This window comes from Dendronephthya gigantea, unplaced genomic scaffold (genome assembly GCF_004324835.1).
Source record: "Dendronephthya gigantea isolate DGI-Jeju-01 unplaced genomic scaffold, DenGig_1.0 000056F, whole genome shotgun sequence".
Lineage (NCBI taxonomy): Eukaryota > Metazoa > Cnidaria > Anthozoa > Malacalcyonacea > Nephtheidae > Dendronephthya > Dendronephthya gigantea.
Genome location: NW_021163066.1, coordinates 257,357 through 283,162, shown reverse-complemented (window position 1 = coordinate 283,162; position 25,806 = coordinate 257,357). Strand labels below are relative to the sequence as shown.

The 25,806-nt window shown below is 38.2% G+C and overlaps 4 protein-coding genes and 1 long non-coding RNA gene across 8 annotated transcripts; 2 read left to right on the top strand and 3 right to left on the bottom strand.

Annotated features, from left to right (window-relative positions):
• The first annotated feature begins 56 nt into the window (after positions 1 to 56).
• LOC114529351 (synaptotagmin-2-like) lies at positions 57 to 4,398 on the top strand. Of its 2 annotated transcripts, XM_028551124.1 has the most exons (5): positions 57 to 823; positions 909 to 1,013; positions 1,508 to 2,331; positions 3,102 to 3,255; positions 3,496 to 4,398. In XM_028551124.1, the coding sequence occupies exons 2-5, from the start codon at positions 1,010 to 1,012 to the stop codon at positions 3,798 to 3,800; spliced, it is 1,287 nt and encodes a 428-aa protein (XP_028406925.1). In that variant the 5' UTR covers positions 57 to 823; positions 909 to 1,009; the 3' UTR covers positions 3,801 to 4,398. The 2 variants fall into 2 exon arrangements, with proteins under 2 accessions (XP_028406925.1, XP_028406926.1); XM_028551125.1 differs by lacking the exons at positions 57 to 823; positions 909 to 1,013 and adding an exon at positions 1,262 to 1,416.
• On the bottom strand, positions 4,382 to 13,526 carry LOC114529346. 2 transcript variants are annotated; one of them, XM_028551115.1, is made up of 13 exons: positions 13,429 to 13,526; positions 10,989 to 11,052; positions 10,690 to 10,854; positions 10,095 to 10,295; positions 9,612 to 9,717; positions 9,114 to 9,291; positions 8,322 to 8,494; positions 7,622 to 7,706; positions 6,190 to 6,834; positions 6,010 to 6,153; positions 5,599 to 5,730; positions 5,258 to 5,335; positions 4,382 to 4,753 (listed from the first exon to the last, which is right to left on the bottom strand). In XM_028551115.1, exons 2-13 carry the CDS (start codon positions 11,042 to 11,044, stop codon positions 4,608 to 4,610), a joined length of 2,109 nt encoding a protein of 702 aa, XP_028406916.1. In that variant the 5' UTR covers positions 11,045 to 11,052; positions 13,429 to 13,526; the 3' UTR covers positions 4,382 to 4,607. The 2 variants fall into 2 exon arrangements, with proteins under 2 accessions (XP_028406916.1, XP_028406915.1); XM_028551114.1 differs by having other exon boundaries at positions 6,010 to 6,834.
• Positions 4,683 to 23,648, top strand: LOC114529357. Its single transcript, XR_003687610.1, has 4 exons — positions 4,683 to 4,898; positions 13,279 to 13,343; positions 18,951 to 19,056; positions 23,472 to 23,648. It is a non-coding gene; the product is annotated as an uncharacterized LOC114529357 (long non-coding RNA).
• On the bottom strand, positions 14,559 to 21,111 carry LOC114529348 (A disintegrin and metalloproteinase with thrombospondin motifs 16-like). Of its 2 annotated transcripts, none has more exons than XM_028551118.1 (15): positions 20,701 to 21,111; positions 18,974 to 19,033; positions 18,476 to 18,634; positions 18,144 to 18,302; positions 17,962 to 18,055; positions 17,316 to 17,487; positions 17,057 to 17,229; positions 16,881 to 16,962; positions 16,597 to 16,734; positions 16,352 to 16,524; positions 16,179 to 16,260; positions 15,770 to 15,940; positions 15,358 to 15,477; positions 15,117 to 15,284; positions 14,559 to 14,750 (listed from the first exon to the last, which is right to left on the bottom strand). In XM_028551118.1, exons 2-15 carry the CDS (start codon positions 19,024 to 19,026, stop codon positions 14,662 to 14,664), a joined length of 1,833 nt encoding a protein of 610 aa, XP_028406919.1. In that variant the 5' UTR covers positions 19,027 to 19,033; positions 20,701 to 21,111; the 3' UTR covers positions 14,559 to 14,661. The 2 variants fall into 2 exon arrangements, with proteins under 2 accessions (XP_028406919.1, XP_028406918.1); XM_028551117.1 differs by lacking the exon at positions 20,701 to 21,111 and adding an exon at positions 19,870 to 19,971.
• Positions 21,768 to 25,508, bottom strand: LOC114529350 (A disintegrin and metalloproteinase with thrombospondin motifs 18-like). The gene is made up of 11 exons (XM_028551123.1): positions 25,408 to 25,508; positions 25,040 to 25,195; positions 24,781 to 24,939; positions 24,614 to 24,713; positions 24,215 to 24,386; positions 23,955 to 24,127; positions 23,792 to 23,876; positions 23,535 to 23,702; positions 23,233 to 23,355; positions 22,332 to 22,499; positions 21,768 to 22,219 (listed from the first exon to the last, which is right to left on the bottom strand). Exons 1-11 carry the CDS (start codon positions 25,458 to 25,460, stop codon positions 22,125 to 22,127), a joined length of 1,452 nt encoding a protein of 483 aa, XP_028406924.1. The 5' UTR covers positions 25,461 to 25,508; the 3' UTR covers positions 21,768 to 22,124.
• Positions 25,509 to 25,806: the final 298 nt, after the last annotated feature.

Sequence of the window (25,806 nt, the reverse complement as noted above, 5' to 3'; positions counted from 1 at the left end):
TTATGCGAAAACTAACATGAAAAATCACGTTTAAAGTTAATATATTCTGCTATAGTAAGCGGTCTTCACGCCAGTATGGATTAGCTGTAAGTTAAAAATGAAAAGTTCACGTTTATAATGGTATAAGGACTTAGGAAAGTGGATCTGTTAGGAGAAATTTGTCTCTTGTGTTTAACAGTTCCAATCTGATGAGGTATTTTCATTTATGGCTATGGAAAGTAGAATGAAGCCAGTCAGCATATTATGTTAAGTAATCAACCTTACACTACTGATCTTAATGGATTCTGGATCGCGGTAACCGCAAGAGAAACCAGCCTTGCCACAACTTGGAAGGCGGAAATTAGTCCACACTTAGCATTTGTAAACAGTTAAACGCAGTTGAATAAACATGCTTTGAAAAGCAAAGGGGTGCAAAAAATGACATCATGCTTCCCTGCAGTTCAAATTGTTTAAGTCGATTATTTTACCACATGCAATTAACCTAAAACACAATATATTATAATTACAAACGCGATAATTCGCGTTCAACTTTGTTGGACAAACGTGCATTAAATATTGCTCATTACCTAATATGTGAATAAACTTTGAGGAACTCTTAAAGTTGCTGAGACGAAGTGACATTATTGATTTATCTTCTAATGTGTTTGGTATTTTCACCGCAAGGTTTCGTATTCCGTGTGTGAACACTTTCAACGCTGATCACACACAGACTATAAACACACGAGTTATTTTCGTTATGATGATATCAATCGAGGAATTATGAAATCGATTCCCTGTTGCAATATGCATTCAAAGATTTCGTCTGTAGTCGCATATAACTAAGGTAAGATTTATTAAGCAAACTCAAATTAAATCGTTCAAGATTTTGTGGTTTATGGTAAATTTCAATTACTCATTTTATATTTTAGGTTAGGTTAAACGAAACGTTGAAAATTCCCTGAAGGAAGTTGGACGCCGGAGAGAGTTGCGTGTGCAGTCCTTAACAGTATAATCATTGAGATACTGAGAAATGGGTGCGTTTTAACATTCTATTTTCTGTCTTCGTTTCTCGTAAATAAGGACATAATTGTATTGTCAATTTTGAGGTTTTTTTTAATTCGATATGAGGTCATTTTTAAAAGAAGACCTCTCATGCTGTGTTTTATAATTTTGGAGGTTCTTATGGTAGGATTTCCTGGACTAGGGTTAAGTTTATTCCGCGTTCACTTTCGTCAGAGCATATAAAGCTTTATGTTCTTGAATGTGAACTACCTTAAAATGATCTGATGTTGTATAGAACTCATGTGAGTATAGAGTTAAGTCTCTCCTGTGTTCTCTCTCAGTTGACTGAGTTAAGCATGGTTAGATCATGCAGAGGTGGTACATGTTCTTGAATGAGAGCTACCTTAAAATGATCTGATGCTGTACAGAACTCATGTGAGTAGAGTTAAGTCTCTCCTGTGTTCTCTCTCAGTTGACTGAGTTAAGAGACTCGGATGTCCTAACAGCTGTTTCTATGTCTGTTTAGTCGATCTGAGCATGTTGATTGAAGGAATTACGGTGGGAATCCTTGCAGCTCTGGTTCTACTCTTAGTGTGTATCATAATTATCAAACGAAGACGGCGCAAAAAGAATCACCAGGCAGTAAAAAACTACTCCAGCGCTGACACCGACTCGTCGCCAACAGAATTTCTCGAAGACCGCCGAAATTTGGACACATGTCCTTTGATCAGCACAGAATACGAACCAGTTCAGCCGGAAAAAACGGTAACATGGGCTGACCCGGTGGCCGAGCCAGAGATTAAACCCCGGTCGTACTCTTGCCCGGTCGCAAGACGAAACGCTTTCTCAGATATCAACCCAAATGTTGATGAAAATAAAAGAAAATGTGCCGAGACGCCAAGTACACGAAACAAAAAGAGATCCCGTCGATATCGTATACGAAGTAAAACCGATCTGTGCTTTCAGGCTTGTCAAGTGCAGTTCACAGTATTTTATAATTACTATCATTCTAAATTAACGGTTCAACTGGTGTGTGCTGTGAACATCCCGTCAACGTTTGGTCTTACTTATGGTTCCTACATTGTGGTGGAGTTGCAGCCAAGTTTGAAGAAACATGCAACAAACGTGCAGTTTCATACCAACAATCCAGCCTTTAACGAAACCGTAGAATTTCCTGGCATCTCTTCCGAGGAGTTTTTGAACATGAGCTTGAGGCTCGGATTGTATGCGGTCGACAGACGAAATCGTAGCACCCTTATCGGAGAGGTGATCGTACCTATGGCCGAGCTGGATCTAAATCCCAATAAACCCAGTACAATTTGGAGACCCATAACAGACAACGATCAGCAGGTTTGTGTTATTTTATCATCTTGTCTCAGTGGCTTGTCGACTTATCTTATACAGTTTTTCTTTACTTCACTTTTGTACAGCTCTCTTATATAGCTTTCTATACAACCCTAATTTTCTGGCCAATGGTAGCAGAGATGACTTTACATGTGAACGAGTGAGTTAGTTATGGATGTTCAGATAAGACCACCTATACATCAGAGCATTCGTAACTTATTACTCGTTTACATCTACTAAGAGTAGAAAATCGTAGCAAATGGTACTGCTCGTGCATGTAACCTCGAAACCGGCTTGCACCAAATCTAACCTCAATCTGTGTTTTTATTATACTCGATAACGACTACAAGGGCACTGGGCATTCTTTGAGCACGGACGTCAAACAGCGAGAATCGACATAATTTGAACTAATTTAAGATGATTTTAAGCAGATAAACACGAGCATTGTTTAGCTATGATGACTTAGACAATGACAGTGCTGAAGCGGAAGACGTCATCAGTCTCCGCAGACGTGAACCTTGATAGTTCGGCATTTGAGAAAAGTTCCACAGAGAATTCCCAAGCATAAAAACAAAATTAGAGTAAAAAATAAAGGACATTTTATTTAAATAACATGTATTTTGCTTAGGTGCAAATTAAGTTCATTTTATGGTTGTGAAATAAACCGGCCTGCATATCAAATTTTAGAGCAGAGAATGAAATATTTGAAATATTTACTGTATTTATATATTGTATTAACTGAGATTTTGTAATGATTTTTCCTCGTATTTTGCTAGTCTAGACTCTCAACTTCTCTTGTATCTCTGAAAGATATCGTGGATCGAGGAGAGTTGACAATATCTCTCAAGTATCAAATTCTATCGAGTAAAATTACCGTCGTGATTATGAAGGCCGTTAATTTGCCAAATATTAGCAAGATTTTTGCTATTGGTAAGGCTCTGTTTATGTTACCCTTAATAGTTTTTTTGGTAACGTTTTCCTCCTGTAGTAACACAGGAGATGATCCTTACTGGACCTCTAGGAAGAACAGTTTTAGAACTGATAGAGCTATCCAGTATAAATGTATAATAGTTAGTCTTCCTATAGAGATTATCTTTACTGCAGTTCCAGGTAAATTCCCCTAAAACTATTTAGAAATATCCAGTTTGGACAATTCTCTTTTTATTCTAGATCCGTATGTTATCGTAAAACTCTTGCTCCATCTCAAGACGATTCAAACCAAAAAAACATCAATAAAACGTCGTACGACTTCACCCTGCTGGAATGAACCGCTGGTATTTGAGTTGGATTCAAAAATCCCAATCGTTGATTACAGCATGTCGTTCAAAGTGAAGTCTCACAACAGCCTGTCTGAAGACTTCACCGTGGGAGAGATTGAGATTGGTAAACATGCTGAGGACTCTGGCAGGCAACATTGGGATGATATGATCAAGAGAAAGAATCACGACCGAGCCATGAGCCACAAAATCAAGTGATCAAGCGTATTTTACATCGTTGTAACACTTAGAAACTCGTGCACTGCGAATTATAGCCTTGAAATTTGATACCGAGTCCGATTTCCATATTTAACAATCTGAAATGATTAACAAAGTCAATCTTCTTTTTAAACCTAACCCCAGTGAGTCTAACAGTGACCCTAATCTAAACCCTAATCCGCGTAAACTCTAACCACTTAAATCCTATGGATTACAGTGAGGAATATTTAATCCATCAAAACACACATTGATGATTGAAATATTTTTGTTCTCGTAATTACCAATGTACATTAGGCATGTTTACTTGAAGGGACTTGTAAATGAAGCCAATTTTTTGAAGGGAATTATTTATATTAATCAGGGCTGCAAGATTAACTCTTTCAGAGACCAAACCATTATTAAAATCAGCGTGCGTAAATAAAAAGGTACATTATTTACCATTTACATGAAGTATTAAATATTTAGGCATTCTGATTGGCTTGCCTGAAAAATGTGACAAATTTGCCAGTTTAAAATCCTCGATGTTTGTGAAATGTGAATGAAGTTGTATGGGAGGACTTTAAAATAAAACAGGCGAAATGCAATGTGTTATTAAGAGTTTATTTTTCAAAATATCGTGAAAAAACGTCGTAGACAAGATAAAATACAACAATCGTGGTATTAATACATGTGGATATTTGGTTATAAACTTATAATGATTAACTTGCTGAATATTAGAAAAGAAGTTAAAGAACGGCATCGCCATCTTGTGAAGTTAATATTTGTGCTTTGTTGTACCACGAATGAAGCAAACACTGGGATGTTTATTTAAGGCTTACGGTATGTCAAGCGTACCAAAAAGGGTACACGACGACAAATCCGTCTAAATCTACCTCCACGTGTTCGTATACGTATTCTGAAGCAACGTCTGGTAAAGGCATAAAACTTCAGTTCACATCCAGCCGGTACGGTATCTACAAATTAAATGGATGATTCACAGACATTAAATGCTGGTATTCTACCACCATTAAGCAAGATATTACAAGCCATTCGTTACACTGGCAAATTCTCGTGCTTTTCTTCGATTTTGCTTCTTTAACGATGCAATATAATGATAAGGTAAGAAAGAAATACGTATATGGTAGGATTGGTACGCAATACTTGAATATATCAACAAAATCTTTCTAGAACGTAGTGCAGCATTAAAAAATATCTGCAAGTCCTCAAAATGAAAGTTAGGGGCGGTTGCAATGAGCTCCCAGTCACCTGAGATTTAGGAAAGTGTGAGATGATTTTAAGGTTTCAAATTTAGTCTAACCAAGCAAGCACATTTATTCTCAGGATTAAATTCAACAAAATGTCAGGATAATGTTGTAAACTTTGAAAACCTCACATTAATTTAATGCTTCCTTAAATCTCAGGTAATCAGTCTCATATGAACTGCCCCTTGGGTGTGTGTTTCAGTACCAGTGACTTACATCTCGAGAGAACACGTCGATTAAAGAGCGTTAATCGATAGCTTTTAACTTCACCATTTTCCTTTAATAAGCGGAAAACTAGTCAAGAGAAAATTGTTTAGTGAAATAAGTGCCTCGCTGTTAACCTCTGAAATGGCCATAGATTATTCCATGTGATCTCACGTTAATATTCATCTCATGGGTTGTCATTAAGTAATCCATAATTCTGCAGTATTTAATCAATATGAAGGTGTCTTGGCTTTATTAGAAATGTCACATAGGACTCTCTAGGTACCATGCCCTTACAAAAGATGGTGAGTGTGAAATAAATCCAGATGAATGTGTGTTTTCATTGTACTTACAAAAACGAACTCCTCGATTGATTCGGCTCCCTGTCCTCTTAAACTTGGCAAACTGGATTTGTGAAGCTCCGCTTGGAACAGTGAATAACAGGCGGGGTCTAGCACGATAACGAAGCAAGCCGCGGGCTATTTCTGAAATCAAATTTACAAATTTACATCTGGACTAAATTAAAAAGACAAATTTATATCTGGACTATTTCTCATTTATATGAGAAATTGTCATTTATATGAAAAACTGAATATTTGTGTATTGCAATATTCTTGATTAGTCCAAGAAATGTTGGACTTTACAACCGAGCCCGTAGCACGAGGTTTTGAACGAAAAGACCATTTTTATATGTATTTATATAACAAGAAATGTAGTTTTTATAATTCATATAAGAACAATACATAAAATCATTGAATTTTTACCACTTTTAATTGGTGATGGAGTGGTCATTGGAGTTGTAGGTGGTTCTGTTGTGGTGGTTTCTGGTTCTGTTGTGGTGGTTTCTGGTTCAGGAGGAGTTGGTGGTTCTGTTGTGGTGGTTTCTGGTTCAGGTGTAGTGGTTTCTGTTGTGGTGGTTTCTGGTTCTGTTGTAGTGGTTTCTGGTTCAGGAGGAGTTGGTGGTTCTGTTGTGGTGGTTTCTGGTTCTGGTGTGGTGGTTTCTGGTTCTGGTGTGGTGGTTTCTGGTTCAGGAGGAGTTGGTGGTTCTGTTGTGGTGGTTTCTGGTTCAGGTGTAGTGGTTTCTGTTGTGGTGGTTTCTGGTTCTGTTGTAGTGGTTTCTGGTTCTGTTGTAGTGGTTTCTGGTTCAGGAGGAGTTGGTGGTTCTGTTGTGGTGGTTTCTGGTTCTGGTGTGGTGGTTTCTGGTTCTGTTGTGGTGGTTTCTGGTTCTGTTGTAGTGGTTTCTGGTTCAGGAGGAGTTGGTGGTTCTGTTGTGGTGGTTTCTGGTTCAGTGGTGGTGGTTTCTGGTTCAGTGGTGGTGGTTTCTGGTTCAGGAGGCGTTGATGGTTCTGGTGTGGTAGTTTCTGGTTCGGGAGTGGTAGGTGGTTCTGGTGTGGTTGTTTCAGGTGCTAGTGTGGTAGGCAGGGCTGTTGTGGATGGGGGTGCGGTACCAGGGACATACTCAGGCATATCCAGACAAATACCACTCACACATGCTCCACTGCCTCCATCACAATGTGTACCATCATCAACATGACCAGCACGAGAAAGAAGGTTGCTTCCCTCGACAAAGCATAATAGATTGCACTGTTCTATTAACGAGAACAAATATGGGTTGTATCACCATCTAAATTCTTTCTCATTTTCATCATCATCTTATCATCATCATCGTCATCTTATCATCATCATCTTATTATCCTCATCTTATTATCCTCATCTTATTATCATCATCATCATGTTATCATTATCATCATCATCTTATTATCATCATCATCTTATTATCATCATCATCTTATTATCATCATCATCATGTTATCATTATCATCATCATCTTATTATCATCATCATCTTAGTATCATCGTCAGTCATCTTATTATCATCATCATCTTATTATCATCATCATCTTAGTATCATCGTCAGTCATCTTATTATCATCATCAGTCATCTTATTATCATTATCATCTTATCATCATCATTGCCCCCACTATCCTCACTTTCATCATTATCAATTATCATCCTCACCATCTCCATAACCCCACCATCTTCATCATCATCCCTGTCATCAGTGTCATCCCTACCATCCCCATAAGTTCATAACCCACCATCATCCCCATAACCCAATCTTCCTCATCTTTAAATCATCGTCATTATCATCCTCATCACCCCCATCATCCTTATTATCATCCCAATCATCCCCTCATCCTTATAATAATCCTCATCATCTTTATCACGCCAACATCCTCATTACCCCCAACATCCCCATCCTTATAATAATCCTGATCATCTCTATCACCCTAACATCCTCATTACCCCCAACATTCTCATCGTCTTCACAGATTCGCAATACTACAGGTACAATATTTTTTTGATAAAACGTACCATTGGGGAAAATGTGGTGTCTGCCAGTTGTATACCCACGAGCAAGGCATTGCTGGTCACGATGATGCGTGGTTTCAGAACACGGCTAAAAATACAAGGTCATGATGTTAAACATTTGTTGCCCTTTAATAAATCTTGCTACGTGTAAAGTCTCGTTGGGGACAAAGCGTGTGATTGATTCCGAAAAACTAAAGAACCATTCAGACTTCATGTAACATCAGACTTTTAATATAACATTTATAGTACGCGCGTGCTGATTGGTCGAGAAGCGTGTTTCTATAACTGTATAGAAACACGGGAATTTTCCCGCCGAACTTGACAAGCGAAGCGATGTAATGAGAATTTGTAATTCAATCGAATTATAATATTTGTACAAAATCTTTTTATCGAGTTATATTATAAACGAAATAGAAAACGTTTTTCCTGTGTTTCTATACAGTTATAGAAACACTTGTGGGAGTTTGGGAGAACTCGAAATAACGTGGAAAAACTCGCCCTACGGGCTCGTTTTCCCACTGATTATTTCTCGTTCTCCCAAACTCCCACGCGTGTTTCTATAACTGTATAGAAACACGGAAAATGTTTTCTATTTCTTACTTTTGCGTTTGATGTCATTATTAGAATGAACAGGCAGATTCATGGGCCTTTTTGATGAGAGATAAACAGAGAAAATCTTTTTTGCAGCTTGAAAGGAACTCACATGAGTATTACACCATTCTCTAGCAGCAAGCTCCTTTGTGGGTCCCTCGCAATCTCTTCCATTCAGCGAAGGTTTGGGATTTGTACACGTTTTTGTACGAAATTTAATTCCACCTCCACAACTTCTAGTACACGGTCCCGGATCCATCCAGTCTGAGAGCGATCCGTTCACACCTTTTCAGGAGAGGAATCAATGGAAGTTTTTGTTCATGACTGTTAATTTTTTTTGTAGTTGTGATCGTAATAATAGGGAGCTTTAGCAGTGACTACGAGTACGACTACGAGTACGAGATTCGTCATTCTCGCGCGTTGTTTGCTTACGCCATCAGTCAAAACTCGTAGTCGCCGGGCATTTGAGTACGAGTTTTTTGATAAACTTCGTACTCGAAAGCCCAACGACTACGAGTTTTGGCTGATGGCGTAAGCAAACAACGCGCGAGAATGACGAATCTCGTACTCGTAGTCGTACTCGTAGTCACTGCTAAAGCTCGCTAATGATAATGGTGGTGGTGGTGGTAATTATAGAGATAGATGGATGGGGTTTATTTTCACTAACGTTAAATATATGATGATAGATCATTATGGATTGTGATGGAAAATGTTGATACATGGTAGATGATGATACATGATCATAGATAATCATAGAAGATATTGAATGATGATAGGTTATGATGGATGATGATGGATGATGATGAATGATGATGGAGTATGATGAATGATGATGGAGTATGATGATGATGATGATGATGATGATGATAGTAGTTTTGAAAGTGATGACTGAAACACTACATACCATCGCAATTATTTTGGAAAGTATCCAGAATATAACCGGGAACTTTGACATTCTCCGTGTGCTGTCCATCATCAATGAAATTTCCGGGAGGTGTGTAACGAGCGACAACGTAAACCTTTGTACGGTCCGCACTTCGAGCGTAACCAATGCCGAGTTGAAGTGAGTCTTTCCATACAACCTAACAATATATAACAGTTGATTTGTGTTTTTTCATACAACCTAACAATATATAACTGAAAGACTAGCTAAGACAGGATAGGAAAGACTAACTAACTTCACCCTAAACTGGTCTATCAAAATATGCAGCAAGCAAAAAATTATAGAATTAAAGTCATTCCGAAAAATGATAGCATAATACAAATTTTATTCTGTATGTTTCGAATCAAGATCGATTCACTTTCAGCGGTATGGTTTACGTTTACAAGATTTGCGCAAATCTTGCAACTGAAACTATCAGCTGGTTAAATTATAGACGATGCACTTAGCTGGATTATCTACCTGCGTAAAATGGCCAATATCTTTGTCCTCGTGACCTGGTCTTTTCTTAGACTCTGAGCTATCACCTCGGTCAAAACAGAAATTGTAATCCCAGATTTCATCGTACCTAGTAAGTGAAAACAGTCATTTGCTTCGTTATTATCGAAGGTAAAACAGTTCATTTTATCAGAACCGAACGAGGGCCGATTCAGGATCGTCATTGTTATATATAAATTAGATAAATTGTATGCTCTGCTGCGGTTCGCAAGTTTTCTTTCTAACTGCATGTTATTGTAAAAGGTAAATCATGTTTCCAGGATAATCATGGCCATATTTCTGCTAGGACGCCAGGATACTTATGGATATGTCAGCTAGGATACCAGGATAATTAGGGGTATTTCCGCTATGATGCCAGGATAATTGTGGATACGATGCATGTGAAAAGCTGGGAGCTTGATGTGTTAGCCCCATCTGCTAAGTTTACTCCTTAAGCAAAAGTCATACCAGTTTTTGGTGGCGTTTGTTTCAGCTCGTGTACTACCAAACGCCGTTGCTAAATTCTCTCCAGCTCCATAGCAACATGTTCCCTTTTCCTCACAGCTGCTAACTTCATTATTAATATCATCCTTCTTGTCATCTGCACAATGCTCAAATATATTTTTTTCCGCCAATAATTCTGCATATGATTGTGCCTGGCTTGTTAACCTAAATTATAACAAATAATAATTTAGGCAAATTAACTTGTAGGTACACCACGTAAGTATTTAATACTGCAAAGCTTTCGGTCCGTTAACCGGGCCTTCATCAGTTCAATTACCTGATTACACATCTACACGTCACTTCAGTATCCCGTTCAGTATTAGTTCAGATTTGCAGTGAATAATAATTTATTTGCTTGGTCGTGGTGTTAACAGTATTGGTCGTGTTTTGTACGTTTTGTAGTGTTGTGTGTGCTTTATGTTCGTTTTTATGATAGGCCTATTGTGTCGTGTCGTGTTCTTTCGTGTCGTGTTCTTTCGTGTCGTGTTGTGTCGTGTCGTGTTGTTTCGTGTCGCGTCGTGTCGTCTTCTCAAACACAAAGGTGTCGTTAAAAACATACGTTTCATTTAGAGTCATGGCAGGCACTCCGTGTAGCGATCGATAATAGTTGTGTAAATTAAGTTGATTTTGGCGAAACGCGTCGAGATCAAAGCCAGGATTCAGATTTGGATCGTTCAACTGTTGCTTAAGTAAATCATCAAAAATTTCGTCTTCAAAATCAAACCTGAAACAGACACACAAAAAAGTTGTTTTCCGATGGACAACAACCCCATTTCAGCATGATCTAACTCACATAACTCTTTTCATCAACTTTTAATCCAGCCTTGTCTGAAGCTTATTTCTAACCGAAATACTAACCTCGTTCGCGCTTTTACAAATACAATCAACTGGAAAAGCAGTAGAAATCTAAACATGGTTGATCCTGAAAAACAAATTTATAGTGATACAATTATACGTTGTTTATTGTTCTTTCAAAGTTTTCATCGCACATTAAAGCAATTCCGTTCAGAAGTAAAGTTGGAAAAAAGGGAAAATTTGACTCCGCGAGGTGTAAATTATCCCACGTAATTTAAACATGGCTCCATCCATTTTGTAACCGGGTTCTTCAACTGTGTATTATTTTCGAAATATTGCTTTTGTTTGTTCTAGTTTGATGTCGTTCTTCAACATAAATGCAACGATAAATATTCCTTGATTTTAAATCACTCTTTGGAATGGATCTTTCCAGACCTTAATCATATGGGCGATAAATTTATGCACATCGTCAATAAACGTTTTCTAATACGTTTTGCGCGTTTTGCTCAGAATGTTGAGGAGATTTGACTGGCTCAGCAAGCTTCCGCCGCTCCAATCATGTTTCAGATAGTGTCAGCCAATCATGTTTCAGCCAATCATGTTTCAGCCAATCATGTTTCAGCCAATCATGTTTCGTGTAATATCAGCATTGTTTTCGAGCATTTCTCTTATCTCTTAAAAGGATCGTCACCCGTAGGACGTCTTTTGTTCATGGTTTTGTGATTGATATAAGATATGGTTTTAACCAGTCTGTAATTTCCCTCGCTTCGCTTCTGGAACTCTTTTCAATTTCAAGCATGAAAACCCAAGCAGAGGCGGTTTTGTAAAGTGCATATAGATTTAATGATATGGAAATGAAGTGGTTTATTTTGGGAAAGGGCCCACCCTATTGTGATGCAACTGGTAAATATCGCCCGCACGCAACCCCTCTCATTTGTTGCCTGAACTGAAATAGTCCTAGCAAATGCTTTATTTCCTAACCTGATAGCAGGATTTCATGCAGTCATAAATATACGTAGTTTCTTTAGTCATCTTAACGCGATATTAACTACACAGATGGAACATATTTAGCGTGTCTACAGGGTGTCTAAAAAAAACGCAAAAAAAAAACGCCACTTAAATGTGCAAGAACATTAATACAGCTCTAAAGCGCAATAGATAAGCACCTCTGGGAATTGAAAATGGCTTTTAATCCTTCATTTAAAATACTAAAAGCATTTTAGCTGAACTATGGTGCAAACCCGAACAATATTAATATTCTTGCATATTTAAGTGGTTGCGTTTTTTTTGGGACACCCTGTATAGGCATTTATAGCGAAGTGTCCATGGCACATTGCGAAAGTGCTGGAATGCACCTTGGGTGACCCTCTGAATTTAATAAAAATCTGTGCCAAATCTCTGCGGCATTTGTATCTCGAAGCTAACAGAATTATGTTTAAGCATAAATCTTTGGGCTGAACTGAAAAGGAGAGAGTTCTGATGTGAGTAAGATTCTCAAAAAAGAAACACATTTCGAGGGCAAATCATACATGATCAGCATGAACTAGCTTCATGAATTCACACCTCATCCTACGCAGAAATACTTTTCGGCATTTCTTCAAAGGACAATCAGATCTCGTCAAAGAAATTCGCTCTTTGTTGTATATTGAGTGTTTTCGTCATACTTTACATGGGTTCCTTTTTGCCAAAGGAAATGAGATGGAGTGCATTAAACATTATTCCATACAAGAAAAATGCTGCAAAATCTTTATTGTGAAACATTAAGACTCTACCTTGTTGCTCTAGTATATATAATTGTTGTGTTTTTAACAATGCCTTTTCCGTTTCAGCAATTTTTTTGTTTAGCTCTTCAAAGTTAAACAATGATCAATATAACTGGCAATGTTTCAATGTTTTTATTTATTCCCCCGCGCTCCAGCATATTCGAGATCCAAGGAAATTTATAATGTGCTAATGCACTCTGTCTCTATATTATACTTTCACGCCTGACCATCTTATATATTGATAGCTATATATCGCCTGTTTTAAGTCCTATATTTCGTGTATCTATAAACGTACAGCCATAAATAAGACGCTTATATAAGAATAGGAACGTTCTTATACAACATATTTCAAAAGGTTTTAGCATGCAGTAATTGCTTGCACTAATGACAAATTATGTTAAGTTAGTTTGAAGTGGAACGTCTTAATGATTCTTTTCAGCGTGTTGATATCAGCTCAAGAATTTCACGCATAGATTCGACCCAAAAATAGACCTTATCTTGAAATCGGTTGAAACCAATGTTTCGCTACTCGTTACTTAAATGACTCTATATCAATTCTAAACGATACTTTTCTCCTCACGTTTGTTTAGTAATCGTGAAACTCTGTCATGCAGTTATAAAAAAACTTGGTGTATTTTTACTCAACAAATATCAGGTAACGTGAATCTCTCTATATCATTTGTACAACTGAGATAAATTCCAATAACTGCCCTTAAAAACGTTATAGAAATATCCAGTACCTTTTATTTCAAGCCTTTCGGTGCTTCCCGTCTGATCTTGTCCAAAGACTGATAATTGTGTTCAGTGCGATGAAGCACCACTGTCTGCACTCTTTTATTCGTGTAAACCATTCTTTTTAACCACGCAATTAACCCCCTCCTAAATCTCCTAATAAGTCAATCTATTGTCATGCAAAATCTCGGAGTCCTCAGCATAAAATTTTGACCAAATAATTTGTATTTAAGGAGGTCAGGATGTGCGAAATTCCGGTCTACCTTTTTATTCTTTTCTTTACCTTCGCTGCTTCCAAAGTTCCAGTTTTAACTCTCGCCTTTTTATATATTGAATAAGAAGTCCAATATGCGAGATGAAATTTTGAACATCGATATTTTACAGAGATGCTATCTCCAGACTTGTCTGGTTGTAAATCTTATATAATATGTATATAAGATGATCTTTGTTTCAAATCGTAGGGGTTCTCAGCACTTTTTCCCAGGTTCTGTTTATAGTTTTCAGAGTTTTAGACGACAAAGAGTCTTTTAAGATTGGACAAAAGCATTAATGTGTTTGGTGATATAGAAATTGTTAGATGAAATAATGGCAATGACAAAGTGAAATGGAAATTGGTTCGGGAAAATGGGTTTTAAATGAACACAGATGTTATCAGTGGGCGATTTTTAAACCCACTCTGTTTGGTAGTGTATAATACAGAAGCTAGCAGGAGGTCGATCTAGTTCAATTTATCTCCTGCATGCTTGCTTGCTCTCTTGCTTGTGTTGAAACGTTAGAACAATCAAGAACGTTAAGGCCGGTGATAAATTTCAAAGAAAGTTTCAAACTTTGGGTGTTTATGTACTTTTGAGAAATCGTTTGCCAAGTGTTTTAGTTTTTGATGTCTTTAGTCAAGTGTTTGTGTTCTTGACCATCGGACTGTTTATTCGTAGTTTCCTGTTGACGTCTGAAATCGCCTGCCTTTGAAAAAAGAACTCTTTTATTCTCTTTATGAGTTTGCTTTGAGATAAAGGTCCATATGATATGAAGTTAGCCAAATCACAGGATCTTTGAATGATACTAAATTAGGGTTCACCCTTATGAACCGCTAACCAATATTAAGGCTGAATCCTTACTTGAAAAAAACAAATACATGGAGAACGAATTTGATCACAACATTTTATTTAGTGCTTGATCATGCATTACATCCCCTAAAACTAAAGTTGTTTTAAGTAAACGACGAAAAAAGAGAAGTTAAAGTATTAAGCATTATAGCTCCATGAAATATCTGCAGGTGAACTTCCCGTGACAAAAAGAACCAGGACGTGGCCAGAAGTTGGATTGACAGGACCTGCACAAAAAAATTTGCATCTTTACTTCGCTATTGATGAACTAAGACAAGTATAATAGTTGTTTCGTTTTAGGCGGATTGAAATGGGATTTATGACAGACTAATTGATTGCAAGTGGGGTTTTTTTAATTATTGTATTTCGCTCAATACAGAGCTTGAACTGAACTGAACTGGTTGTATTGCATTGCATTGCATTGCCACCAAATACATTAATGCGAGCAGATTTTCATAACACATTCAAGGCCTATCCTAGCTCACCTAGTACTGACCACTAGTAATGAGACAAGTTGACTGTCACCCTCAGGGCAAGCAAGCACTACAGATAAAGCGGAGTACATTTCTGATAAATTATGATAACTTTCTTACCAGCAATGGTGATTGTGGAATGACTCGAAACTCGTCTGTAAACAAACGAAACACCAACAATGGTCTTTGTTTTTTCATAATAGCCCTGATAATCCACCCAGCTATTCATCCAAGAGCCTTCACTGAACTGGTAACCCCAGCCACCAGCTAATCTTTTATAACCAACCTCTAAATAGATACAAGAAGTCATTTTTGATGATAATTATTTCTCTTTCCTTCTGAATAGAAGATTCTCACTTACTGATTCCAACACCGTTAAAGTTTCGATTAGTAACGACAACATTTGTTGCACCATTTGGAACGATAAGCATTTCGTGGAGATTTTCGCCTGGTGTGGCCGTATAAGACCCGATTATACTCCCTGCAGTGAATGAGAGAGGAATGAGGTGGAGGAGAAGACGTGGATGTGTTGGGGGGAATGTGGGGGGGAATGTGGGGAGGAGAATGTGGGGAGGGAGAATGTGGGGGGGAAATGTGGGGAGGGAGAATGTGGGGGGGAATGTGGGGAGGGAGAATGTGGGGGGGAAATGTGGGGAGGGAGAATGTGGGGGGAAATGTGGGGGGAAATGTGGGGAGGGAGAATGTGTGGAAGGGGGAAGAATGTGGGGGGATGGGGGGGGATGTGGAGGGGGGGAATGAAAGAAAATTCTTACCTGCAGCATTGGTCGGTGGAGGTTCTGTAGGGGCAAAATATTGTAACATCTCTTTACACTCCCCACCGACACAGGCGCCATTGTCAGAATTACAATGCGTGCCATCGTCCACAACGCCTGCAGGTGAATAAACGTTTCCCGAGCCTCTGTAGCAGTACAATTTGCATTGATCTAAAATGATTGAATGCCCTTTGATAGAAAAACTTTTACGAAATATTCAGGTGGTGAGCGATGTTGATGGTGAAGATTTTATCAGTGTTAATGAGAGGATACAAGTGTTTATCAGTGTTAATGAGAGGATAAATGGTGTTTATCAATGCTAATGAGAGGATAAATAGTGTTTATTCGTGTTAATGAGAGGATAAATGGTGTTTATCAGTGTTAATGAGAGGATAAGTATCAAAATTACTTGAAAATATATGCGATTGTGCTGGACGACCCCGTGCTTCACACTGCTGATCTCTGTGACTTAACTCTCCCTCAGGGCAGCTCTATAATACAAAAACAGCCTTGCAATTATTCCACAACTCTCAAACAACAAATCTCTTTCAAACTCCTTCACTTTATCAATGTTACACCTACGTCAATGTTACACCATTCTTGCGATGCAAGCTCAGTGGTGTCTCCAGTACAGTCAGCACCATTCAGTGACGGTTTTGGATTGGTGCATGTCCTTGTCCGAAATCGGACACCGCCGCCACAACTTCGAGAACACTCGCTGGGCTCCGACCAAGCCGACCATCCACCATCAACACCTAAAAACATAAAGCCAAAAAGATGGAGGGAGAATGTGGAGGGGGAGGGGGGGAATGAAAGAAAATTCTTACCTGCAGCATTGTTCAACTCTTTACACTCCCCACCGACACAGGCGCCATTGTCAGAATTACAATGCGTGCCATCGTCCACAACGCCTGCAGGTGAATAAACGTTTCCCGAGCCGCTGTAGCAGTACAATTTGCATTGATCTAAAATGATTGAATGCCCTTTGATAGAAAAACTTTTACGAAATATTCAGGCAGTGAGCGATGTTGATGGTGAAGATTTTATCAGTGTTAATGAGAGGATAAATGGTGTTTATCAATGTTAATGAGAGGATAAGTATCAAAATTACTTGAAAATATATGCGATTGTGCTGGACGACCCCGTGCTTCACACTGCTGATCTCTGTGACTCAACTCTCCCTCAGGGCAGCTCTATAATACAAAAACAGCCTTGCAATTATTCCACACTGACTCTCAAACAACAAATCTCTCTCAAACTCCTTCACTTTATCAATGTTACACCTACGTCAATGTTACACCATTCTTGCGATGCAAGCTCAGTGGTGTCTCCAGTACAGTCAGCACCATTCAGTGACGGTTTTGGATTGGTGCATGTCCTTGTCCGAAATCGGACACCGCCGCCACAACTTCGAGAACACTCGCCAGGCTCCGACCAAGCCGACAATCCGCCATTATCACCTGAAAGCATAAAGCCAAAAAATGTTATAATGCCAACCTTTTGATTTTTTACGGCGTGAGTTAGATCATGATAAAAAGTCGCATACCATCACAATTATCCTGGAAAGTTTCAAACAAATAGTCCGCCTTTGGAACATTCTGTCCGTATTGTCCACGAACATTACCATGGTCTAAATAACGTCCAACAACAAAGACTCTTTCCTTGTCGCTGGTTCTTGCATAACCAATACCCAGTTTTGTCGAGGTTCTCCAAATTACCTGTGCGAGAGTATGCGATTTGTATTGCGTTTGATAGAATAAGTTTTCAACTTACCCCGCAATGGTTATATAATAAAACTGAACTGAATCATTACAAGTTGGATGATGAAAGCTTTCTGGAATGCACGAAACTTTTGTTTAAGGCAGTGAATATTTGTATTTATAATTGAGTTGGTTTGCAAAGATCACAATGCGACTGGGAGATTGAGAAAGACGTTAAAGATTGGAGGAAAATTGTAGTGATACTCTGAGATGAAATGATCGATTTGGTCAAAATTATGGACATATCTAGTATATACAATAATTTGCTCTCTTATCATTCTTAGACGGACTATATCAGTTAAGGTACATCGAAAAGTATACTTGTTATACTAGAGCTGCAAATACAGACAAGGAAATGGCACTTATTAGAATACTTGCTCGTCTGTAGTCGATCAAAGGCAAGGAGCAAACTAGCTTGATACGGTCAGGTACCTGTGTAAAATGTCCGATTGCCTTTCCTTCGTGTCCAGGCCTATTGAAATTGGTTTCGTCGTGACAATAATTGTAGTCCCAAACCTCATCGTACCTATGGAAATAGACTCCAGTTATATATATATAGATCTTCAACACTTCAACAACAGGAATGAAATGTGATATATTGATATCAGTCTTACCAAGCTTTCGTTGCATTTGTTTCTACGGTAGTGCTACCCCAGGCCGAGGCTAAATTCTCCCCAGCTCCCTCACGGTCACAGGAGGGCATATTACAATGAACTAAACCCTGATTTTTTGCTGCTAATGTTTCGGCATATTCTTGTGCCTTTGCCTCAAGTCTGCAGTAAAAATTGAATTAGTTAATCAATCATACTCCTAATCTAACACCCAATCCAATCCCAATCTAATCTCAGGGATTAAATTCGTGTATTTAGGATTTACTAAACATAGAATTATTATCGATCGAAACAGTCCGTTCGCCGAGGTCTTGTTTATACATAGTTTGACTTACTCTGCATCTCTTGTCATCGCCGGAACCCCGTGTAGAGAGCGGTAATAATTGTGTAGGTTCAATTGATCAAGGCGAAACGCATCAATATCAAATCCTTCGTTCAAATTTGCATCATTTTCCATCAAATTGTTCATTATCATCTCGCCAATGTGATTGGGTCTAAAGCCAAAAAAGTTTGAACTAAACTCTTCCAGTAAGGATCATCTCTTATTGATTCGGTGTTATACTAACCCAAACTAAACTAACTTTATTTATACTGCCAGGATAACTCTATCAGTTCTAAACTTTTCTTCCTAGAGGTCCGGTAAGGATCATCTCTTATTGATCCAGTGTTACTACAGGAGGAAACCTAAACTAAACTAACTTTATTTATACTGGATAGCTCTATCAGTTCTAAACTGTTCTTCCTATAAAGGTCCAGAAATGACCTTTGGAATTTTTTTTATAATATTAAATACATTTTATACTATTTTAGACCATACTCAAAAATATATTAACCTGGCGTGAACCAAGACTGCGAACGCTTGGAAGACTAGGAAATACACGTTCATGTCGCACCTGAAATGGAAACAGTTTTTCTGGTAAGTGTGATTGCCTTGTGAGGTCATAGACTAAACCTATGAGAAGATCGGGGAATATGGTGTTTGAAGTTCCGCAAGAGGAAACCAGGTTAAATATATTCAAAAGGCGTAGTTGCTCTGAAGAGGGTACTCGAATCTTACGCAGAAAACTCATGCATGCAGTTCCCATGGAAGTTATCTTACTAAGTACAATTCTATAGCGAGACAACTTTCAACGTAACACAGCAACCCTATAAATACAGCTTTTTACGTCCTGAAAAATGCCTACAAACAACTGTATTAGCACAGGGCTCTGCATAGAACTGAGTTTATTCTATATTGTGCCGATATAAATGACGGAAATGCCCTCATATTGAGGTCACCGGGTGATAAAAGGAGGCCGCGTAGAGTGACTTGTATAACATTTCGAAGTCTGAAGATTCGCCTTTGGTTAATTTTGTTTAATTTTTGAAAGCAATATGTATGTCGATAGTGATTTAAAATGCATTCGGGTATAAGTTTGGCCACGCGAAATACGTCCTGGGGTTAATGTTAAATACCGTAGAAAGATCGAAGCATTTATTATTCAATTCTACTCACATGAGTTCTGTACAACATTAGATCACTTTAAGGTAGTTCTCATTCAAGAACATGTACCACCTCTGCATGATCTAACCATGCTTAACTCAGTCAACTGAGAGAGAACACACGAGAGACTTAACTTCACCTTATCTTTCTTGCTCATGAAGAGAACGCTATTTTCCATGCATTGTTTTTATTGTTGCATAGGACTTAAAACGCAGACAGAACAAAACATTACTGCACGATACTTACCTTAAAATGACCAAAGATTTACTATATAAAATTCTGACTTTGCTGGGTTAAGATTTTCTTCCACAAACACTTCCTAACACTCAACTTGAAAATGGCAATCCGTGCTTTGGTCAAACTGCTTTTATTTGTTTTCTCCGACAACGGATGCGTGTCCAATTTGAATTTTTTCTTTGTGATGTGAACTTGAGTGTTTTATATAACTTTGCAATATTCTCCGTGCACTCCCAGACGGCACGTGCTTCCGGAATCCCTTCCACCCTCCTCCCTTCCACTCACCTCCCTTCCACCCTCCTCCCTTCTAACCCACCTCCCTTCTAGCCCACCTCCCTTCCACCCTCCTCCCTTCCACCCTCCTTCCGTCCACCCAGTGACATTTACGTCATGAAGTAATTCTGCCAACGCCCCATGCACTCAGGTGATCTAAGTCCGGCCTTCGGTTTTTTATCGCGAGAAATGTAGACAGGTTGAAGGGTAAGCCAGCCGCTTGCCGGATGAATCTTGAACTTCCCTACCATCGTCCCGTCTCTGCCGGTACTGATATGAATTAACGTTTTACACGACGTGTGAATTTGGTTGTTTTCCTTACAATAAATAGCTACGATTATAAACACTTCAAATGTCTTTCACACAACCTATCAGTATGTATTTAAGATGAGCAAATCTTATTTTTCTATGTGCCGACTTTAATTTCGGTATGAAGTCAAACCAGATGATCAAGTTTTAAACGAGCAAGGAAAATCAGTGTTTTCCCCCCTTCTCATCAGATCATGCTGTTTAATATTTTGTTTTTTTCGAATATGTATAACAATTGTGAAGTAATATTCAGCCTACCTTTTAGTTGCTTTTCCTCCAAGTTCTTGTTCTATAAGAAACGAGGTTTTACAAGTCGTCCTCTTCTTTTATTCGCTTCGTAAATGAAGCTAATTAAGGCAACCTTTTGTGATGACAGGACTCTTAATTTGCCGTAATATACGTGTGAAATATTTGTTCAGAAAGTCATTTCGTTTTATTAAACTACAGGGTGTATCAAAAAAAGAAGACCTTTAGAAATATTGTTATTATAATTTAAATGCCTGTTCAATTTTCCAAGCCTCCAGGTCGCAAACATGCACAAGTGAATAAAATTTAATTCATGAGACAAATTATCACTGCATGTTCATTATTTCGCAGCGGTGTCCTTGAAGGTTGTGCTTATCACCCGTGGATTTCGATCAAGAACCTTTCGCAAAAGGTTTCAGAACACATCTGAAGCCAAAGGCTTAGCATAATGATGGGACATTTAAAATATAACAATAGTTTAATTGTTAGGCCACCCTGTATGCTGTTTACATTTAATGCAAAGGCTTCAATAATGTTTGTTCAGAAGGCATCCCGTTTTATTATGTTGTGTACATTAAGAATTTTATACAATCGTCAAGTTCACCCTCCGATGGCCAATATTATCGTTTGCGATGAAGACTATGAAAGTCGTACGAAAAAAAAAACATGTCTGCCAACACTCGTCATAGACATAGAGTCATAGTTTATCGTTTCCGTTGATTTTCATGAAACCTTTGTTCGGCTGTAAGCAAACAGTATTCCGACATATCTGTTTAAATACTTCTAAAATTGACATCAATTTGTTCAGGTGCCTTCGAAGTAAAATCATCTCCATTCTCAGCTTTCATAAGTCAACCCGTTGCGGTAAATTCTTAATTAATCTTTTAAAGCTATCAATAAAGATCAATTTATGTATCATAACTTAACCATAATCATGTCGACATGGGGATATACTTCTTCAGTTGACACTGCAGTTGTACCATAAGTATTTTTCGTTGGAAATAAAGTAAAACTAAGTGATATAATTTTGAACAACATAATATATTTAAACTAAAAACTTAAAATAGTATACACCCTTATATCTTTTTATTGCTTGCTACAACAGAGCTTTTGACTTTATACAACATTAGATTTCGACTTATAACATGTGATATAATAACACTAAGTGATATAATTTTGAGCAGCATAATATATTGAACTAAAAGCTTGAATAATATACACCCTTATATCTTTTTATTGCTTGCTACAACAATGCGTATTTCAGGAACACGTATCCCCAAGGAGAAGTAAAATTTAGTCTTTGTATATCAAGTCTCTCTTTACATCATTTCCCTGTTGACATCCATGCACGTATCTATCCACAAAGCCCTCTCATAGTGTCATAAATTAAGAATGATGTCGGAAGTTTACACTCATAGTGAGAGGGCACATGCACTCTAGAAGGTGACACCATAGCGCCAGGAAATTCTGGCTGGCGCAGTTCCATTGATGAATATTGCCAAATGGTGGTTATTGGTTGGTTGAACTGGACCTGTAAAATAATTGAGACTCTTTAGTATTAGCTCAAACATCATCTGCCGTTGGACCCAATAAATACTGGATGGATCATTATAGGGAACATTTATGCTTTGTAGTTAACTTACCAGGAATTGTTATCGTGGAATAACTAGACAGACGTTTGTATTTATATGTAACACCCACTGTGTTATACGTTGTTTCATACGAGCCATAGTAATCTACCCAACTATCCATCCAGTTATCTTCACCCCAGTTGTAACCTGTACCACCATCAGGGGTTTCATAACCAACCACTGAAATTGAGAACCGACATACATCAATAAGAGATCCTTACTGGACCTCTAGAAAGAATGGTTTAGAACTGACAGAGCTATCCAGTATAAATAAAGTTAGTTTAGTTTAGGTTTCCTCCTGTAGTAACACTGGATCAATAAGAGATGATCCTTACTGGACCTCTAGGAAAAACAGTTTAGAACTGATAGAGCTATCCAGTATAAATAAAGTTAGTTTAGTTTAGGTTTCCTCCTGTAGTAACACTGAATCAATAAGAGATGATCCTTACTGGACCTCTAGGAAGAACAGTTTAAAACTGATAGAGCTATCCAGTATAAATAAAGTTAGTTTAGTTTAGGTTTCTTCCTGTAGTTACACTGAATCAATAAGAGATGATCCTTACTGGATCTCTAGGAAGAACAGTTTAGAACTGATAGAGCTATCCAGTATAAATAAAGTTAGTTTAGTTTAGGTTTCTTCCTGTAGTTACACTGAATCAATAAGAGATGATCCTTACTGGACCTCTAGGAAGAACAGTTTAGAACTGATAGAGCTATCCAGTATAAATAAAGTTAGTTTAGTTTAGGTTTCTTCCTGTAGTAACACTGAATCAATAAGAGATGATCCTTACTGGACCTCTAAGAAGAACAGTTTGGAACTGTTAGAGCAATCCAGAATAATTAAAGTTGGCTGGGTTAAGCTACCTGGAGAAAAATACGTATAGATTTTTCAGTATAAATATTCTCAACTTACACAGTTTGTCATGTGCAGGATCACGATTAGTAATGACAAAATTCACCACTCCATTTGGGATGACAATCTTGTTTTTCCACAGGTCTTTGTTTGGCATTTTTGTAAACGAACCGATTCGAGCGCCTGGAAAAACACATCACAATATAAATTCATAAAACTCTCTACCACGTCGCAACCTCTTTAAATACTCGAACAAAATTCATGATACAATGATAAATATCGTGTGCATTTCATTTCAGATCGCGTTTGTGAGGAGTATTTGCAAGAATTACTATCAACGAAAGCAAAACTGATTTTGTTACCTGAAGAATCCGTTGGTGATGGTGGTAATGGTTTAACGTACTTTGGCATTGATTGACAAACTCCGAGAACACAAACACCACTGTCTGAGTTGCAATGGGTACCATCTTCTACTGTACCAACAAGCATGTAAGTATTTTCCTTCTGGTAGCAGTGAAGTTGACAATCGCCTTAGGACAGGGTGAAGTTGTTAGATATTGAAATATTCGGCATTTTTTAACGCGGTAAGATAAAAGAAAGGTTTTCTAAGCCGACTCACTCTGTCCTCCGAAGTTGTACGCGTCTGCTGGATAACCAAGTGCTTCGCATTGCAAATCACGGTGGCTCTTTTCTCCTTCACAAGGCTGGAAATATAAGTCGAAATTTCATGTTATAAGTTGTGCTATAAGTCGGCACCGCCCTGGGAGATTCGTTCTTGTTACCTGAACATTGCACCACTCGGCAGCAGCAAGCTTCTTGTTGGGCCCAACACAGTCTCTGCCGTTCAACGAGGGTTTGGGATTTCTGCATTTTCTTTTCTGTAATCGAACACCACCGCCACAGCTCTGGGTACATTTCCGTAGCGATGACCAGCCGGAGTAACCACCGTTTATACCTACACAGGGACGATTTTTTCGTTAGGTTAGTTTACATCTCCCTAATTCCAGCCGAGTTGATGCTGACATTCAAGATATACACTCACGACGACAGTTGTTCTGGAATGTTTTCATGAGATATGCTGGCTTCGTCACTTGCACATTATACTGTCGTGGAACATTTCCATGTGCCTTGTATCTTGCGACAATATAAACTCCGGTTCGGTCAGCGGTTCTTGCATAACCAATGCCAAGTCTGACAGAGTTCCTCCACACAAGCTGAAATGAAACTGTGTCAGAATACCTGCTATCTATATAAAGCTAACTAACTGTTATCTGTTACCCTCTTGAAATAAAGTTTTCAATCAATCAATCAATCAATCAATCAATCAAAGCTTTGCAAAACAGCAGTCGAGGCTTGGGAGATCTTGATTCCATAAGCACGATGGCGTCTTTGAATACATTTTTAGTATTTTCGTAAAGTGTATGGAAACTTTTTTAATCACCTGTGTAAAATGTCCAATCGGTTTCCCTTCGTGTCCAGGTCGGTGCATTTTTCTTAGGTTTTCATTGTGACAGTAGTTGAAATCCCAAATTTCATCATACCTGTGAATGAAGTATGAGCATTTAGTAAAAGGTAGCGAGATGGTAATGATTTTAAACAATATCCCACCAAGCTTTGGTCGCATTTGTTTCGATATTCACAGCGCCCCAGGCACCGGCTAAGTTCTCCCCCGCTCCATGTCGGTCACATCTTGGCTTGATGCAATGTTCCAGTTCCCCACCGGTGGCTGCAAGATCTTCGGCATATCCCTGTGCTTCTCTGGTTAACCTAGTGAAGAGAATAACTCTCATGACTCATTTCATCTTTGATTGTTTTTTTCAACCGGATCAGTCAATCTCAAAATTCGTTTCATCTTTGGTAAACTCACGCTGGATCCAGTGTCATCTTGGGTACTCTGTGAATTCTGCGGTAGTGATTGTGAAGATTCAGCTGGTTTAATCTGAACGCGTGAAGATCAAAATTGGGATTCAAGTGTGGATCGTTGAAATACATGGTGTTGAAGATGTCCTCATAATTGCTTGGCCTGGAAAATGAAATATGATTTAGTAATTTTTATAAATGTAACGACGCCGCTTGTTAGTGGCGAGGTTCAGATTTGAGGCAAATTTTAAACTTGAGTATTTGATTTTCTCGACGATATTTAGCAATATTGCCAAACTCTTTAATACAAGTTGCTCAATACAAGTAGTTCAATTATTATTATTATTATATTATTATTTAGATAAAGCTGCTAACCTGGCTTGAATTCCTGCTGCAAGAGCTTGGAAGAACAATAAATATCCAATCATTTTGGTCTGAAAAAAGAAAATATCGCATGAAGGATTGGACCGTGTTCTGATAGCGGTGAGTTGAAAAATTAATATTAATTTTTACAGTAATAGTTAAATATGGTTGCCTAAAATTATGAAGAATACGTTTGACAAGTGCGCATAATAAACTAAAGTTCCCTATGTAAGATAAGCAGTACTCTTGGCCTTTGTTGATACCCTCTGCTCACGTTTAGCAGATCCTCATTTCGCTGGACACACAAAGTTATGCCAGTCAATATCAGAAATCGTCACCGCACATTTTACCTTAAATATGCAAGTACAATCTTCCTTTTGTATGTCTTGTACTGGTCGGTGCACTGATCAA